Source organism: Dermacentor andersoni, chromosome 3 (assembly GCF_023375885.2).
Source record: "Dermacentor andersoni chromosome 3, qqDerAnde1_hic_scaffold, whole genome shotgun sequence".
In the NCBI taxonomy this organism is placed as follows: Eukaryota; Metazoa; Arthropoda; class Arachnida; order Ixodida; family Ixodidae; genus Dermacentor; species Dermacentor andersoni.
Genome location: NC_092816.1, coordinates 231,807,046 through 231,821,355, shown reverse-complemented (window position 1 = coordinate 231,821,355; position 14,310 = coordinate 231,807,046). Strand labels below are relative to the sequence as shown.

Sequence of the window (14,310 nt, the reverse complement as noted above, 5' to 3'; positions counted from 1 at the left end):
CGGCTGAAGCGCTGCACGCGCTCGAAGTTCTGAGGCGTGCTATGGCCACGGATGAAGTCAGCGACGACATGTGCATGCGCTTTTATGGATTTGAACAGTCTGCTAAGTGACCTGACAAAGAAAAAGAAGCAGAAGGTCATTAGAGACTTTTTCTTCAAGAAATAAATGCTTTTTAGTACGTGTGCCTGACTGAGTTCACCTCTGACTCTTTAATTTAGCTAGTTTTATTTGATTCGATGATACGAATTTCTGCCAATACGAATATTTTTCGTGACCCCGTGAGATTCGTATCATCGAGATTCCACTGTATAGGCTTTTGCATTTTTCATTTTTGTGCACTTCCGTAGTTATGTTGTTATTGTATCTAACAAAATAAAATAAGCATTTGTTATGTATTGACAATCCTCATAATGTATATGAAACCTGCATTTAATTTTCTGAAAAGACTGATGTATTTTTTCATTGTAGGAAATTGTAAATTTTTCCTGCCCTCTTTGTGCAAACTTATTACATTTTTTATATTTTTATGTGAGGCAGCGGCGTTTGTTTAAGAAATGTGGGAATTTCGTAATAGACGCATATTTTCTGATGTATCTGTTTCCTCTATGTACAGTGCTCACGGAATGAAACGCGTCAATTTAGGGCTAAGTAATGCACATATTTTCGCTTCCACCGGCTGCAGTTCGTGCCACATCGACGTAATTTTGGCGCGTACACCTACATCGGAGCCTTCGTCATGCTTGGTGACCGAATTCCTTGCGACATGGCATGGTGCTCTCGCGTACGTTGCACATCTGCAGGGTTCTACTAAATGCTCCGTGTCGCGTTTCATTCCGTGAGCACTGTACTTGCCGCCATACCACATTATCATCGATTCCTCTCCTTTATGTTAAACTGCAAATTTGAGCCGTACGTTGTACACCGACAAGTTACTTTGTACTTTTTTATTACCCCCCTTACTCAATGCCCTGTCAAGGGGCCTGTAAGGTATGTTCAATAAATAAATAAATAAATAAATAAATAATATTCTGGTTTTGTACTTATTATAGTTATGCGAAAGGGGTGAATATGCGAACTAAGACATGTGTACTTACGCAATGTATTTATATGTGTGTTTTTGTTTTGGGCTGCCAAGGACAGGGGCAAGAACTGTGTCAAGCTGTTACTTACAGCCTTTTGTTCTTGCCCTCGCATTTGTTATGTGTTGTTATGTGCAGATGCTGTAATGGATGCTAAATAAATAGATTGATTGATTGAAATGCTTGACAAGTGTTGTTTACATTTGGCAGCCACATCACAATGCAAGGAAAAATTTCACCAAGCTGCCGCATAATTATTGTGACTTTCTCTTTAGGAAACACACCTTAAGTGAACAGTGCTCAGCTAGCAAGGAAGTGCTGACCAGAAGTGCCCAAAGTGAAGAATGATGCGGATCAACCTTGTATAAGGCATTATTGCTGGTATGTAACCAGCATGTCAGCGCTACAGTCACATAATTTTATTTCCTAATTATGACAATCAACATGCTTTCAATGTGTAACATAAATGAATAAATGTGTTTCCATGTTTCAAACGTAAACGTCTCAGACAAGAGGCCATCTGGTGAGTATCGTATGATGCACAGATTCTAAAATGGTTACCATACGCCCATCACTCATCGTGAACTGACCCATTGCAAAAAAAAAAAAAAAAAACAACTTTATATACATCCTTATCAAAAACGCAACAATCACTCTTTTATTTTGTCGATTCATTTTGGTGTCTAAAGGGGCAGAAAGGAGTGCAGCAAGCATGTAGTACGACACAGCAAAAACTTCAAATCAACTTTATAAGCTAACCTAACCTAATCTACTCCAGTAACGTTGCATTCAAACAGCGCGCCGGAGACCGCTACGTAAGTGGCGCCTCCAGCAGAGGCCGCTTTATATTGCTTCGCTAATAACTCAGCAAGCAGAAGTGTGCTACTGCTCTTTTATTGATGCACATGCCTTTATTTTTGTACGCAGCAAGAACCAAAAATGTGCTCGAGACACTCCCCCCCCCCCCCCCCTTTTTGCACAGCAGCTCGCTCCTCTCGAAGGCCGCGCGGCCGTCACGGTTCGACTGGATCGAGCGGGAAAGTGGAGGGTGGGGGGGTACGCTGCTGTGCACCCAGTCTGGTTGCGCTTCCATGCTTTGACACTTCGTGTATGCCCTCTTTTTATTGTGACTGGTTTCAAAGCATTCATTGTAACAGTATGGTGATCTTAAAAAACATTAGCTATATGTGGAAGCAGTTTCAATAGACAGGGTCGGTAAATCGTAAATGCACTGAAATGTGGTTGTTATAAGTGATAGATTGTTATAAGTGGGCTAAACTGTGTATTGATTCAATGCTAAACGCACTGCCATCTACAGTAGTTGTGAGATGGGTTCTGGCAAACTTTTTTCATGCAAGAATTGTCAGGCTTTTTTTTTTCTCCTTTGGCACGCATACCTAGTAGTAATAAAGTGAAATCTTGTAACTATAAACCCCAGATTAACAAACTTTTCAGAAATCCCCCGCTAACTTCTTATAGTTTCAATGTAAAAATAATTCGGTACTACGAACTTCAGAATACCAAACTTTTCAGAATAACGATCGTTATAAGATTTCCACATCATGTTAACTACGAACTAATATGTTCCAAATTCAGTGGATGCTTATATTTGTTTATCCAGTCCCAGCAGCCAAGACAGGAGGCTACCAGATGACAAGGCACAGAAAGCAGGCACTACGGCGCAAGGGCTCTGAAAACTTAAGATGGTGCATGAGGGGAAAAAAAAGCATGCTGGCATGCAGCATCGGCGCGTTGGAAAGCAGGGCAGCCCTTTGAAAGGCCAATCGCCCATGATAATCACTCTACAAGTTCTGAAAAAAAAAAAAACTCTAAAGCAACATGACGATCACATGAATCTGACAGTGTCATGTCACAAGGGAAACAGCTGTGGCCTGAGTGCACACACAGGTTCTTTTGCGCACGCCTTTTCCTTACCAGCCAACCCTAAGGATGGCAGACAACACACCCAGCGCTCTACAACCACGCAGTGTGCCCGAAGGCCCCGCATGGACTGATATTCCGACAGTGCAGCTCAGCAGTGCAGCGGGACTGGCAAGGCGAGAAGGCGTGCATCGGGTCAGGCACTACCGCAAAACACTTTCACTCTTGACTTGCACTTTTCATTCCGAGGCAAGGTAAAAGTGTGTCAGCTAAACAGTCAGACGAGCCATTCGTTCTGAAAAGGTCTTCAAGTGGCAAATGTCACGCGCAGGACTGTTTGAACACTAGCTCAAGGCTCCCAAGTTAGTAGGCTAGCAGACGACAAGGCGCAAAAAGCACATTCGTTTGGAAAGCCTCAGACGACACCCGAGAAAAAGAAAAACGTGGGCAAGAATGTTCTTTTCTTTTTCCTATTGCAGAGGCGATGTATCAGATATTGTGAGCGCATGCTCTGCCCAGACAAGTGTCGATTAGCAATGGAGGCACATCTCTTCCTTTTTTCGCCCTTCTTTCTGCGCACGCCTCTTTCACGCATCTTTCTGCAGCTGTGAAACACACGGAGAAATGTAACCTCCATAGTCGTGGGGTTGCCACATGGGTGCTCTGCACTTTCTGGGCGGAAACATTTACGCCTGCTTGGCTTTGGAATAGTTCTGGTGTCCACCTCAAGTAAGACAGTTGCAGGGTTTATGGCCAGGAATGTGAAAAACAAACATCAAAAAACATTCTGCTTTGGAGGCAACATGGAGTTTCCTTTTTGTCTGTAGTTTTCTCAGAGTCAGTGTCTGTTTTGCGCGTCACTGTTATTACACGGTACTTCGGTGGTGCGTGGCGGCGGAATCTATGGCAAATAGCAACAGCCTGGGCCAAGAACCAACAGCAACATTTTCGTGGATAGCTCATATGGTGACAACTTATGAACTGATGGGTTAATGGGCAGAATGATTCATTTTGAGGCTTTCGCTACAACTTTCCAGAATAACGAACCATTTACCACGATCCCCTGAAATTCGTTATATCAAGAGTTCACTGTATTTCATTGTTACAACCAATAAAAAGGCAAGGAAACACCACAGTAAACGGTTTATTTTACCATAGAAACCACAGAGAAGTTTATGATGTGGCGACTGCACATTGTTACATCCAATATATTGTTAAAACTGGTATTATAAATGGATTCAACTGTACGGTTATTTCTAAAATGAGAAGTTTGCCCGGTACCATAAACAATCTTAGACTGCATTACTCCAGAAATTCAAGGGTTTTTAAGGGAAAAAAAGAATTCAAGGACATTCAGGGGCCTCGGAAACCTACTTATCAATTTCAAGGGTTTCAAAGGACATATGTGCACCCCGATCGACAATGGAACATTGACAACGTGGTGTCATGTGTGGGGTGTAGCAGCGGTGGTACGATATATACTCGTGTATAAGCCACACTTCCTTTCATCAAATTTTCTAAGGTGCAGGTTATACATCAATCAGGTCTATAGCTACACACTAATACACTGTAGTGCCACTGCAAGTACTGTGTCAGATAATCAAAAACTGGTGACAGATATGAACATTTTATTTTACTCTTTATTGCCACTTTCAAGCTAATGACTCTCGGACGAGCTCAGCTCATTGGCACTCTCACCACTGTTGGACGAGCTTGCCTCATCGGCGTGCTCCCAAAGCTGCTCGTCCTCTCATGCCGTCCTTGGCATTTGTTATCCTCGTGATTCTAAAGCTCTTTGCGATGGTGTCCATTGACACAGATGCCATGCATTCAGAATCCAACCACACACTTGCTGAAGAGACGCTCACTTCAGTCGCCCTGTCGGAATTGTTTCGTGGTTGACCGCAGCCATCCACTCTGTCCTTACACCCACACTGACGGTTATCTATGGGCCAGATTGGTTCATCACTCGGAATCCATCCACTCGGTGTAGCACTGCCGAAATTCCATCTTGAACGGCCAGTTTATGCAAACATCGAGCGGTTGCAGCAGACTTGTAAAGCCATCAGGAATCACGGCCAAGTCCATTCGGCAGTCGGCCAGCAGAGCCTTCACTCGGCCTGTTAGCACCTGTTAGGTCGACATGCAATGATGATGATAATGGAATGCGGTAAGTGGGAAAACTGGCACCATCTTGTAGCACTTTGTGGAACTAGGCCCGTTATCGACACTTTTTTTTTATTTTCGCTTCCAAAACTGGGGGGTGCAGGCTATACACGGGGGCGGCTTATACATGAGTATATACAGTAAACGCGATAATGAAGAGGGGTGAATGATTCCCACACATGCATGTACAAATAGCCAGTGGCGACACTGGTGATGTGGGTTCTGCTGATTTACTTCAGGTGGTGCCAGCACCCCTTTTGCTATCTGGTGTCGCACATTTGCAGCATTCGGCATGCTCGGAGGGTAATCCAAACCAACTGCTGTGTTTCCAAACACGTTTGAATTATTAAGAGTTTGATGCCATTAAATAATGCATACTGGTGGCTACAATAGTAGACGACAGCAAAGGAGAGCTTTAATGCATCTGCCACACAAACTATTATCACTATTTCATATTCAGGAATATGAACGCATACCAAGCACTGCACTGCATTACTACACTGTGATGCCCAGCTTGTGCCCCTCAATGCCAAATTGAGGAAAACAAATAAAAATCAGAACAAGATACTACACAAGTTTGCATACCCTAGATGCTCATGAATCCCCACCATGATGACATGCAATAAATATTTGCTCTGTGTACATAGCCACACATATACTTGGCCATTGCACGTGGTCGGCGACAGCCGAATAAGCATGAAGCACGACTGACACAGCTAATCTCTTCTACCTAAAGGACATATTGTATGCCTTCTGTCATCTCTTGTGCAGTGAGCCCTTTAACAGAGCACGCCCCTTAAGCACATGTGAAACCCATCTGTCTCAAAGAAGCAGGAATGCCAGCAGTGGCAACACCTTATGCACAACCCAAAGTGCACACATTCACACCTACTCATAAACCCTTGGAATTAGGCGTTATAATGACCTGACGCATGCAGGCGTGGTCACCGGCAGCCACGTCCAGCACCTCTCGGAGGAATCCACTGGGCAGCCGCTGCTCTAGCAGGGGACCTAGCAGAGGGCTGCCTTTCCACGAGCCACTGCAGCATTTCAGGGAAACAAGGCAAAAAAGCAATAAGGAGAATTTTACAATTCTTTAGCAAAGTTTATATTTGAGAGCATGCAGAAGCTGGCTTATGTAACACTCACCATAGTAATAATTTTTTAAGTACGATGCTAGCATACAAATCAAGAAACACTTGTCACAGGTGCCAAAATCCCTGTCAGAATAGGCACAGCTTCTTTACAACCACCATCATTCTCCTACTTCTTAACAAATGTCCAATTCTCAAAATGTACACATTACCTGTCAGGTCCTCAATCACAGAATTAACAGGAATGCATACAATTGGTAAGCAAAAAGCTTTAGAACTACTACAGTCAACGACTGAATTTTCGGATGCCAAAATTTTTGGACATGCCTGATATTTCGGACGTCTTCGCGGCACCGCCATGAGCCCCATTGCATCAATGTATAAGGACATCTGAAGTTTCGACGCTCAAACCCCCCGCCGTCCATTTTTCCAGACTTTTTGACGCAACGAAAGGTCCTTTGGCTCCTTGCGCAGCGCCCTTGCGAAGGAAATCGACTTGCAGCTGAAGCACATCATCGCTTTGAACCACAACTAGCCGAATCTAGCCGTCGCACACCGATTTGGTCTTGCCACGCTGGCTATGTTCATTGCCGCACTTCCGCCTTCGGTGGAGTTTCCGGAGCGGCGCCATTTCGTTTGTTTGTGCAGGCCACGTTTTGGCTAGCGTGGTGTGTGGTTGTGCTGTTGTGTCAAGTATGCTCTGCGGCGCTAGGCCTAGGTGCTTCGACGCTCGTCAGCGAACTCCACTGTTCGCAACTTGAGGATCGAAGCGCGGAAAGAAGTACTGTTGACTAACGATGGAGAAGAAAGCCGCCATTATTAAGCAAGTCGTGAGCGGCCGGTCGCAGGCTGACGTGAGCAAGGAGTTCGGCATTTCTAAGCAAACCGCTTCGGATTTCCTCAAGAACAAGGGCAAGATCTTGGAAGCGGCCGAAAAACTATCCAAACAACAATCAACAAGTTCTTCAAGCCACTACAGCAATAACACCGGCTGCCCGACGATGCACATGTACATAATAAACCAGCAGTCGGCTGCATACAGAGTTTTTGAACGCCTCTTTTTATAGCCACTTCACTGATGCTTTGGCAGGGTTTCGGAAGCTTGGTACTTCGCCCTTTACCTCTAGATCCGAGAAAAAAAGAAAAAAGGTGAGTTTTTTTGCATGCATTCATTTTTTCGGACTGCCTGAATTTTCGGACGTTCTTACGTTCCCTAGAGGGTCCGAAAAATCGGTTGTTGACTGTATTTGATTTTTGAGCCAAAGTACTAGTTACCACAAGAACAATGAAAGTAATCGCAAATAATTCTGGACATATTACGGTAGAACCTCGTACATATGACTCTGTTTTGTACAATTTCCTGGTGCCAACATTTGTGACCAAGAATGCAAAGAATTATCCAACGCAGCTACGTTTCTCCTTTAGGGGTTAGTCCGCTGCCGGAAAACAATCTTTCAGCACCAATGTTCAGTACATCGCCAAACCGCAATCGTATGGTACATTTTCTGGCTGCTAGATCCCATGAAAACAACAGGTGCGAGGAACACACGAAGAGAGCAGTGACCGTTTACAGCAGCATCCCCCCCGTCAGTAACCGCCCGTCCATGTCATGCGAGAACGCTGCCATGCCCATATTCTGGTACCAACAAATCTCCTTGCGCATTGTTGCACGTCATCAATTATAGCTATCACCACTAACCCATTGCAGTAAGTACCTTAACCCATCTGTTTCACAGTGAGTGTGCATATAAAAGTGCATAACACACAATTATAGATGATAACCAATACATATTGCAGTTTCCTGCTCAGGCAGCAGGAGTGAGTGAGTGAGTGAGTGAGTGAGTGAGTGAGTGAGTGAGTGAGTGAGTGAGTGAGTGAGTGAGTGAGTGAGTGAGTGAGTGAGTGAGTGAGAGTGAGTGAGTGAGTGAGTGAGTGAGAGTGAGTGAGTGAGTGAGTGAGTGAGAGTGAGTGAGTGAGTGAGTGAGTGAGTGAGTGAGTGAGTGAGTGAGTGAGTGAGTGAGTGAGTGAGTGTGAGTGCTACCAGCTACCTTTCGTTTTGGCTTCCCATTGCCGTCCTAAAATAACGTGTGTACCAGGTCACTCGAGCTACACAAGCTCAATGTGCATCAGCTTCTGAAGTTGCAACAATTCTCTACGAGTGGGCATGTCACAATTTTTCACCAAAATGCTCCACCCAAAGAAGCTGCTGATTGAGGCCAAATGTAGGGATTCTGAATGCAAGCTTGCCAAACCCACAAAAATGATGGGCCTCTCGGACCCCAAAAAATACCGAATACTAATTCAGTGCATGTCAGCACCTGAAACTGCAATGACTCACGCAACACTTCGCATTACGTAGATGTCAACTACAGTTGAGTCCGGCAAATTTTTTAGTGAGTTCTGATCATGTTTTCCTGGTTGGTACATATTGTTACGCATGAAGAAAATGAAGAACGGTGAACGTGCTTGCGGTCCCGAGTGGGGGAAGGAAGAAGAGAACGACGCTGAGTTGATCAACCAGCTGGCCGCTCTTGTGCTCACCTTCGAGACTTAAAGTAAACGGTCCCCTTCATCCGTAAGGGTTATAAACGTTCTCCTTCGGGCCTAACAAAGTGGTGGAGGTGCGGGGTACCGCTCACAACAACGGAACCGTCGCTGCCGCAGCTTCGTCGAAGCCATCGACTTGCCGGCCTCCCACCATCAGCCGTGACCGTCTTCGGCATGCAAGAAGAAGGAGCCACTCCGAGGGCAGTGCCTAGCAGTCCACTGCCATACTATCGAGTTCCACCCACCTTCGGAGGCAAAGCGGGGGAAGATGCCGACAAGTGGCTCGTCCACTACAAACGAGTGAGCAAATCTAACGGGTGGGATGCAAGCGCTCAGCTCACCAATGTGATGTTCTCCCTGACCGATACTGCCCTCGTGTGGTAAGAGAACCATAAGGACGCGCTTACGACGTGGGAACATTTTGTTGACGAGTTAAAGGCGTGTTTTGGGGACTCAGTCACCAAAATGAAGCGTGCGAAGCAGACACTGTCGCAACGGGCGCAGCTACCAGGTGAGACGTGCACAACATATATCGAAGAAGTGTTAAAGCTGTGCAAGGTGGTCAGTGCCCGCATGTCGGAAGAAGATAAAGTTGGACATTTGCTGAAAGGAGTGGCTGAGGATGTGTACAATTTTCTAATTGGAAAGGAGAGCCTCAGTTCTGTGTCCGACGTCATTCGGCACTGCAGAACTTTTTAAACGCTCAAGATGCATCGAATTGCGCCAAAGTTTGGTCGGTTGGCAAACGTTACGACGGTTGCCAGTGTGGACACGAGTCCTTGCCTCGACCTTCCTTCCACCATCCGACAGATTGTCCGCGAGGAACTTTCCCGCCGCGAAGAGTTGTTGCATTCAACTGTTGACCACCATGGCGTGTACACGTCACGTGAGGCTATGACGGCTCCAGATTCGGCCCCTTGGCAACCGATGGTTACCGCACCGGCCGTAGAGTACAGCGCAGCCCCACTGTCGAGGATAACAACACGCCCACCGACTCCGCACTATGACCAACGCGCTCAGCGCACGCCTTCTCGATGCCCGACGTATCGTCGTGACACATACCACGAACCAACCCACTACACGCGGCCAAATGATAATATCTGCTTCATCGACGAACAACCAAGGTTTCGACCTCTCCCGGTGTGTTATTCCTGCGGTGTCCAGGGTCATATATCACGGTTTTGCAACCAGCGTATGACCACGTGGTATGGCCAGCCGTCAGAGTTTTCTCGGCCCTCCGAACGGCCCCACGGTGCCCCGTGGCCAGAACACGTATCATCTGGCGACGAGTATTGGCCGAGCAGCTCCCGGAATCGCTCCCCGGCATCTGACAGGAGTTTGACACCCCCACCGCAACGTCGTGCTCCCCGCTCTCCCTCACCGCTGCGTCGCACCGCGTCCCCTTCGTCATCGGAAAACTAGCTAGCGCGGCCGATGGAGGTGAGGTCGCTGGAGACGTCAGTATTTCTGTCAGTAGGACTGCTTGTCCTACTGACAGAAATACCTCCTGTGTTGATGTTGAAAAACAAAGTGCGCGTGCTTGTAGATAATGTCCCTGCGATGGCTCTGGTGGACACAGGCGCAACAATTTCGGTCATGAGTGTCTCGTTTAAACACGTGTTAAGGCCAAAGGTTTTGTTTAAATGGGACAAAGATTCAAAGTTCTGTGGAGTGAGTGGCGAGCTGTTGCGACCTATTGGGGTGCGTAGTGCTGACGTGTTTTTGGGAGGCCATGTTATTGCGACAGAGTATGTAATTATTCCTCGGTCAACCCATGATGTTGCTCTCGGCATGGACTTCTTGCAGGAGTGTGGTGCTACTGTCGACTGCCGCACAGGAAAAGTATTCTTAAGTGGTAGGATTCCATCAGGACTCCTGGAGAACCCTGTAGATCGCGAAACTACACTGTGTGTTTGTGGTGATACGGTCATACCTGCATCATCTACCGTTTGCGTTCCCGTTATCTGTTGCGGCGCCGAATCCAACAGCTTCGAAGCTACCGTAGAACCGATGCACTTTAACTGTATGAAGAAGAATGTGTTGGTGCCACATTGTGTGGTGTCGATCAAAGGCGGACGCACTGGCTTATGGACCGTAAACTGTTCTAAGGAGCCCGTTATACTATCAGACGGCATGAAATTAGCCTTCGCCAGGGAACACGCGTCCTTATCAGTGGCTGAACTTACAGATGTGCCGGTAGAACCTGATAGCCACAGTTCGGAAACAGCCCTTTTGTCAATGGTAAATAAATCGCTCAGCAAGAGTGAACGCCGAACGTTAGTGGGTGTGCTTTCGAAGCATGTTTCGGTATTCGACTTTGCGCAGAAGGACAAAATACCTGCAATCCCTGCGTCTCGAACGCGCCATACCATCAACATGGGTTCGGCAAATCCGATTAGACAAAAGCCATATCGTGTTTCACCATCAGAGCGCTAGATTATCAACGAACAAGTGCACGAAATGATGAAAAAGGGAGTCGTACAAGAGTCAGCGAGTCCGTGGGCAGCTCCAGTGATTCTTGTTAAAAAAAAAGATGGATCTTGGAGATTTTGCGTCGACTATCGCCGTTTGAATGCTGTAACAAAAAAGGACGTGTACCCACTCCCACGTATTGATGACGCAATAGACTGCCTTCATTCCACCTCTTACTTTTCCTCAGTAGATTTACGATCCGGCTATTGGCAAATTCCAATGCATCCTGACGACAAGGAGAAGACTGCCTTTGTAACCCCTGACGGGTTCTTCGAACTGTCCCGCCATTCGGATTGTGCAACGCTCCGGAAACTTTCGAGAGATTTATGGACACTGGTTTGCGCGGCTTGAAGTGGAACATCTGCATGTGCTACCTCGACAACGTCGCCTTTGGCCGCACCTTCAGCGAACACAACTCGCGTCTGGATATTGTCCTGAACTGCATCAGAAACGGTGGTCTTGTAATGCCACTTCGGAGACCGCCAAACCCTTGTGCTTGGGCACCTCATCGACAAGGATGGCATCCGCCCTGATCCCCAGAAAACAGCAGCCGTTGAAGCGTTCAGTGCACTGCGCTCTGTAAGGAGCTCCGTAGTTTTCTGGGGCTTTGTTCCTATTTCCTCCGATTTATTCCTAAATTCGCCGACGGCGCGTATCCGCTGACATGCCTGCTACGAAAGGACACCCCCTTTGAGTGGACTCCAGAGTACGACTCTTCTTTTGGTCAGTTGAAGTTTCTGCTGACGTCACGACCGCTTCTTCAGCACTTCAGTCCTTCAGCTCCGACGGAACTCCATACGGATGCCAGTGGCATAGGTATTGGTGCCGTCCTAGTTCAACGCTACGGTGATCGCGAACACGTGATCGCATATGCCAGCCGCTCATTAAGTAGGCCCGAGCAGAATTACACTGTCACGGAACAAGAATGCCTCGCGGTAATATTTGCGGTTAAGCGGTTTCGTTCTTACCTATATGGACGCCCCTTTACTGTGGTCACCGACCACCACTCATTGTGTTGGCTTGTGAATCTTCGTGACCCTTGTGGCCGCCTTGCGCACTGGGCGTTCCGACTGCAAGAATACAGCTTCACCGTCTCTTATAAGAGCGGTCGACGACACGCTGATGCGGACTGCCTCTCGCGTATGCCACTTAGCACTACGGACTGTGACGCCGACGACTTCGATCACCTCGTGGCTTCTGTGTCGCTGCGTTTTCCAGACTTCAACTGCTTCAAAACCGAACAGCAAAAAGACGATACATTAACACCGCTCTTCACCGCTACGACCGCCCCGACGACAGCAAACCATTTCTGTGTCCGTGATGGACTCCTGTATAAGAACTTTTCGAGCACTGGCGCATATTTTCTCCTAGTGGTACCGGGGAGCCTTCGCACAGCGATTCTGAGTGCTACGCACGACGACCCTACGTCTCGCCATCTAGGTTCGGCGAGGTCGCTCTACCAGATTCAGGAACGCTTTTATTGGCCTGGAATGCGACAGTCTGTTGAGACGTATGTGGCCAGCTGCATGCAGTGTCAGCGCCACAAACGGCCATCTACTGCTCTAGCCGGTCTCCTGCAGCCGATCCCGCCTCCAAGCACGCCTTTCCAACAAGTGGGCATCGACTTCGTAGGCCCATTTCCAAGATCAGCCAAGGGAAACCGTTGTATAGTTGTTTGCGTCGACTACCTCACACACTACTGCGAGACGGCAGCCGTGCCCTCCGCAACTGCCACTGACGTTTCAACATTCCTGCTGCAATATGTGATCCTGCGACATGGTCCGCCTCGCGTGATCATCAGCGACCGTGGACGACAATTCACAGCGGACGTCGTAGAGCAGCTGCTTTGTTTGTGTGATTCCCACTTGCGTCACTCGACACCATACCATCCACAAACGAATGGGCTTACAGAGCGTACCAACCGAACAATTGTAAACATGCTATCTATGTATGTTTCATCCGACCACAAGAACTGGGATGACGTACTGCCTTTTATCACGTACGCGTTCAACACCGCCAAGCACGAGACTACTGGCTATAGCACTTTCTTCCTGCTGTACGCACGGCCACCCCGGTACACAATCGACACTGTTTTCCCTTTCAGTAGTCACGAAAATCTCACTGTCGCCGAGACTCTCTGCCTTGCCGAAGAAGCTCGTCGTATTGCTCATTTGAGCACTTTGGCATCACAGGACAGATCAAAAGCACGCTACGACATTCGCCACCGTCAGGTAACCTATCGCCCTGGTGATTTAGTCTGGCTGTGGACTCCAGTACGGAAACGCGGGTTATGCCAAAAGCTTTTGGCCACCTACGATGGACCGTATGTTATTATTAACAGACTCACGGAAGTCACGTATAACATAGCCTGCCTCACGGCGAGTGGTAGAAGAGCTGCCAAGACACAAGTGGTCCATGTCACCCGCTTGAAATTGTTCACGTCACGACAAATGGATTGACTCGCCCAGCGGGCTTCGTATGTGACGAGAGGAATGTTACGCATAAAGAAAACAAAGAACGGTGAACGTGCTTGCGGTCCCGAGTGGGGGAAGGAAGAAGAGAATGACGCAGAGTTGATCAACCAGCTGGCCGCTCTTGTGCTCACGTTCGCGACTTAAAGTAAACGGTCCCCTTCATCCGTAAGGGTTATAAACGGTCTCCTTCGCGCGTATAAACAGTCTCCTTCGCGCGTCTTGCTATATTGTCCAAAACGTATGAATTAAGTTCTACTGTATAGCATTCACATGTGTATTATTACCAATGGAAAAAGCTTCTGCTTTAGGAAGAAGCGCAGCGCAGCTTTATCATTGGGTATGGAAAAAATGCAAAGTATCTTCGAAAACCCATCTACACGCTGGAACACACACTGTACCATTTGTGTACCAGATTCGCATGGTTGTTTTAAAGGTCCTATTTGAATGACGGCCACATGATTTTTCTGGCATTACAATCTAGTGCTTCATTGAATTCTTTGCCATCAATGCAGCTACCGCTCCTCACAGAGGCATGCAGAGTTCTCAATCATGTTACAGAAGCATAAAGTCAAGTTCAGCCGCCATAAGCTCACGCAT

At 47.2% G+C, this 14,310-nt stretch overlaps 1 protein-coding gene across 4 annotated transcripts in view; it reads right to left on the bottom strand.

Moving 5' to 3' along the window:
• The window catches only part of Ube4B (Ubiquitination factor E4B), a 438,127-nt gene that overhangs the window by 268,315 nt on the left and 155,502 nt on the right, over positions 1–14,310 (bottom strand). For all 4 annotated transcript variants that reach the window (XM_055072695.2, XM_055072686.2, XM_055072679.2 and 1 more), the window contains one exon: positions 6,052–6,166. In XM_055072695.2, coding sequence (XP_054928670.2) covers positions 6,052–6,166 — 115 coding nt within the window. The remainder of the gene's footprint in view (positions 1–6,051; positions 6,167–14,310) is intronic.